At 39.5% G+C, this 5,000-nt stretch overlaps 1 protein-coding gene across 1 annotated transcript in view; it reads left to right on the top strand.

Annotated features, from left to right (window-relative positions):
• The window catches only part of LOC119583943 (adenylate kinase isoenzyme 5-like), a 23,663-nt gene that overhangs the window by 12,371 nt on the left and 6,292 nt on the right, over nucleotides 1-5,000 (top strand). The window contains exons 3-4 of the mRNA XM_037932653.1: nucleotides 2,354-2,536; nucleotides 3,531-3,636. Of these exons, the coding sequence (XP_037788581.1) occupies nucleotides 2,354-2,536; nucleotides 3,531-3,636 (289 nt within the window). The remainder of the gene's footprint in view (nucleotides 1-2,353; nucleotides 2,537-3,530; nucleotides 3,637-5,000) is intronic.

Here is a 5,000-nt window from a genome sequence, read left to right on the forward strand (position 1 = left end):
AGTGAAAGATTGGCCGTCCCAGGCAATGATTAGATAGCATAACCAGGTGTCTCACCTCACCACCAGCTGGGCCGGCCTACAGGTGCCATCCTACTGGAGTGGGACCGCGGCACGCTCGTCAGAAACATTGAGGTAGACACACGCATCTTCTCGCGAGGTTTTCTCGATTCTGCACAAGTGATCTATAACTTCTAAAGAGTAAAAGACAACAAAAGAAGTTGCCCGAAACTTGATTGATTGCATTGCTTTTTTGTACTTAGAATAGTGACAGATTTTGAGCTTTGTAAAGCAATCCTTTTAGTCTCATAGATACCCAGACACTGAGTATGAAACACGAGTTTGCCTCTCCATATCCATATTTAGAAATCATCAATTTTCGGACGATACGATACGTGGTTCAGCTTACCTAAGCTCTCACCCCAAGCTGTTCACACTTAACAAGACAATCTCTACGTGATCAGCTTGACACCCTCACTGTTACAGGATCTGACACTCTGAGCCTCCGTGCTGAGCGCTCCTCATCTGCGGATCCTGTAGTCTATTTTCTTCCCCAAACCACCTTGTTGGAATATCTGACAGTCGCGGAACGTACCCATGGTTGCCACCTCACCGTCGGTCACCCTGTCCATTCTATGCCCACACACCATCAACTGTGAAGATGTCTTGTGTCACAGTGCTTACTATGCCCGTTGCCAGTCTTGTAGACGTGTGTTATGGACCTTAAAAAGTACTGGTGTTCATGATTATAGTGAAATCGAACAACTAAATTTTCTTCTTTTTAACTTACCTGCTGTAATATTCACATGTAGAGAAGTGATACCTCAAAATTATTCCAGAATCGTAAGTAATGCATGCGTACTCGGCATGAACATGTATGGTAACCTCCCTCACATAATGTAGTTTGCTCTAAAGAACGATAGATGAGTTCACACATCCCAGGATTTTACAGTCAACCAAATGAATTGCGTGTTCTAACCTGCATTATCCTCTTTCTCTATTTTACTTATTTATGTTACCCCAATTTCTCATCTACTAGGAACTATGAATTTCAACCGGTGGTGAGTAGGTTAAGCTGATCAGTCTCAGTGTTAATTAATTGTTAATTATAGATGACTGGATCTTTTTTTTCGTGTCGTAGTCTCCAGGTTAATGAAATGACATCAATGTTAAAGACGGAAGTGTTTGAAAATTCCAAGCCGAAATCTGTCTGAAGAAAAAGAAAATCAGTAACATAATGAAATAAAATAAAACCTACAAGACACTCTTAATACAGTCATTGCAAACTGAAGACATAACAGTGACGCACTTTTGCGGAACTTAAGCCAACTACCCCCTTCCTGTAGTCATATATAGAGACATAATGACATGAACCTACACATACTCAGACCCCATTAATAATATTCTCCACTGATGCAGTATTGATTCCTCCCTAAAAGTTGAAAATGAGAGGCTATAGCTTGGGCTGCTCCTCCTCCTCCTCCGCCCACAGGAACTCCAGCCCGTTGGTAAGCCTTGAGTCAATTTTATTTTCCTGTTTTTTTTCTATCCTCTCTGTCCTGCCTATTTCAGTAAAAAAAATAATAAAGAATATCTGGATAAACTTCTACGGATTTCTATAATTTTTCTTCTTCTCTCTAAACATTTTTGGTGCTGCCTATGCGCCACGTAAACTGAAATTCAAATACTTATTCTCGTTCCTTTTCCTTCATACTTTATGCATGGGTTAGACAGCCACTTGTTCACCCTGAAAAGGTACCTCCCAGTAAGTACTCAAGTTTGTGTCCAGCCAAATTATGGGCATTACTTCCTTTCTTCTATTGCAATATAGTAAGTGTTTCCAGTCTTTTTCTCGAAGCGTTCTTCAGGCTATGTAGCAGCAGCCTTGAGGGTATGTGATTTAACAACATAGCGAGAATGTATTTTTTATATTATTGAATCTCCTTTATATATATATGTATATATCCTATATTTCATATCAAACGTAAGTATTCTTGGCATCAGTTAATTTATTTATTCTAATCCTATGCACGGTATTAATAACCCTGATTTCACTTGCTTTGCATCTGGTTCCTTATTGCATTCACAGACTTATTTGACCCTGGTTCTTTACTGCATTCACTCGTTATATTACACACAGTATACGAAGTCAAAAGCCTATGATGAGAAAAGATCCCTTTAATTCTACTTCCCTTTCCATGACCTGAAGGAAAGAAAAGCATGACTCACGCATCTGGATATCTTTAAAAATATGTATACACATTGAAAAAAGAAAAACGAAAAACCGTTGTTTTTTTTACCTCTTATGAAATATACATAGAGCAAGAGCAACCTCTATTCTTCTCAAATGTTACAGCTGGGGAACATAGACGGTGCCATTCTGCTCGACTGGAGAGAATCGACGCTGCTGAACAAGCTGGAAGCAGGAGCCAGGGTAGGCACACTCATGCTAGACGCTGCGAGGAAGGAGCTTTCGGATTTCCACAGCAAAGTCCTGCCTGTGTGTGAGCATTACGATAACCTGGGACTTCTTTACGTGGTGAGTCGCCGAGGGACGCGTGGGCGGGTCTCGTCTCGTTTCTAGAGCGGATGGGGGTATTTAAGTCATTCTGCATCCAATTTATAGGAATACCTTGAAGATTTCTGTCCTTGGCTACTAATAGATTATGTGAATTCTTTCTATTGTTAACTTCTGGAGATTAATCTGAGCTTACAAACTCTCCCAAACCATTGGTGATATGGTATATATTCTTAAAATTTCATTCATAGAATTTTACACAAATGCCTCATACACATACACTCACATACAATCTTACTAAACACGATTATAAGGTCTTATTTCCATCACGTGTTTATTCATCTCTTTAATCATAATTGTGAGCCTGATTCAGATTAAAAACTTTTATCTGATTAAATAAGGCTCATCAAAATCTAAAATATTCCACTTGTTTCTTTGTTGCTGTTTTACGCATTCATTTTGTGTTTTTTTCTGTCTTCTATATCACATTCAGAGACAAAAAGACTTAGTCTGCAACTTTCAGAACTGCAAAGACGTACCATACGTTTGTTGCACAGGTTCCATGCATCAACAAGGCTGAGTGAGATCCCTCAATAATCGAATAATTCGCTAGACTTATGTGCAATTTAATCGAAGTTAAAAGCAGTTCTTTTGTTATTGACTTCAAGTACTAATGAAACACGAAAAAGAGAGAAAGAAGAAAATAAAAAGCGACAATTTCAAAGCTTAGTCGAAAAAAATAAGCGTAATAACAAGAAAATAATTTGTATCATGAAATCATTTGAAGTAGGTCTACTTCATCAAAGTTACACAAACCCATGCTTTTCCCCAAGAAGTTCGACGGTCTATTCGCCCTTGTGCCTAACGATTTATTTACTAACATTAACGACCCATCCCCTAACTCTTTTTTGCAATCTGCATACGAGAATAGCAAGAGAAAAACATTGCTCCCCATTTCTGCCCAACAACTGCTTCACCTCCCTAACACCTGCTCTGCAATGGATCCTTACTACAGGTATCTGGGGACCGGAGTCAGGAGGAGGTGTTCAGAGACGTCCAAAGGGCCCACGCGAGGATCCTGCAGCCAGCTCCTCTCCCGCCGCCGTCACGAGCTTCCGTAGGTGAGTATCCTTTCTCCTGTCGCGGTTGGAAGGAGAGAGAAAAAAAATGGATGTCTGTGGTTTTAATTCGTTTTGCGTGTCTTGCTCGTTTCCTTCTTGTTGTGGTTCCTGCAGTTCGCATACGGTTGTGTTTATAAATGGCAGCAGGTGCATTTTGTTTTTTTTTAAGAAAGTGTGTACTAAGGCTGGACGCATTTTTGGTTTCTTTTTAGACATTTGAATTTTCGTAAACTCGTTTTTTTTTATTGTGCGAGCGTGTTTTGTGTCTTTTGGCGAGTGCATGTCTGTATATCCTTCTCTTTATATATCCATCTCGCTTGAATTACTTTATCAGTGTTGTTATAATGAGCTTTAAGTGGGTATTAACAAAAAATATGATAACTTATTCCTAAAATGCTGTCCCTTTTATATTGTCTGCATAAAATAAACCGTGTGTAAAATTTCGATAACTCGCTGTCTATCTACTATAAAAATAATTTCTGGTTTCTAATCTCCTCGGTTCGCCTATTACCTTACTTACATAAAGGCCTAAATGGCTGTTTAATTACGTATCTCGTCGAGGTCGAGTTGCATCAGACAGATCAGCAGGGAATGGTAGGTGTCTAATAAAGGTAAAACCAAGAACAACCCCTTTTTTATATTCTTAATACTCAAATTTTCTTTCCGTTCCTTCCTTCCTGTCTCTCTGTTCGGTGTTTTATCCCATTCGCGTTCGTCCGTTCTCCTCCCTCTTTCTCTTTCTCCCCCCTTTCTCATCTTTTTCCTCACAGATGGTGGGGAGATTGTGTTAAGTTTTCCGCCAGACGCTTCCCTCAGGAGTGTGAAAGGTACCATTTTATCCGCTGGCTCTTCGCTTCACCCTTTGCCATTTCCCATTGTAACGACACCTCTCCGTCCTTTTGAGCAAGTCTACCCGCTTTACCTTACGTACTAAATCATATATACTTTCTTATATACTGCTGTTGCTGCAGTTACCAGAGTTTAAGTTTCTTTTACAACTTCTTTTTTTTCGATTTTGCGTTCTTTCAAGAGATCGATGGCTTTGCTGACCAAGTCCAGTGATTAACCACAAGTAAATTTTAGTTTTGATGCTGAATTTCCTTTTTTCATGTTTTATTTACCACAGATTTTCAGGAACCCCTTTTTACCTCTACAGAAAATTCAGGCTTAGAATGTGACCTTCGTAAATTTGTCATTTCTTAATACAGATGAGGGACAAGAATGTTGTTAGACGGGATTTTATTACATTATGATCCGGTCTCTTTCTCATGGATCCCGCAGGCCTTGTGACTTGTGGCCGTGGACATCCGAGCTGAGTTTTTGTAATGTCAGTAGAGATTGCTTATATGCACTGTGATTCATTT

The sequence above is a fragment of the Penaeus monodon genome, chromosome 17 (assembly GCF_015228065.2).
Source record: "Penaeus monodon isolate SGIC_2016 chromosome 17, NSTDA_Pmon_1, whole genome shotgun sequence".
Classification (NCBI taxonomy): Eukaryota; Metazoa; Arthropoda; class Malacostraca; order Decapoda; family Penaeidae; genus Penaeus; species Penaeus monodon.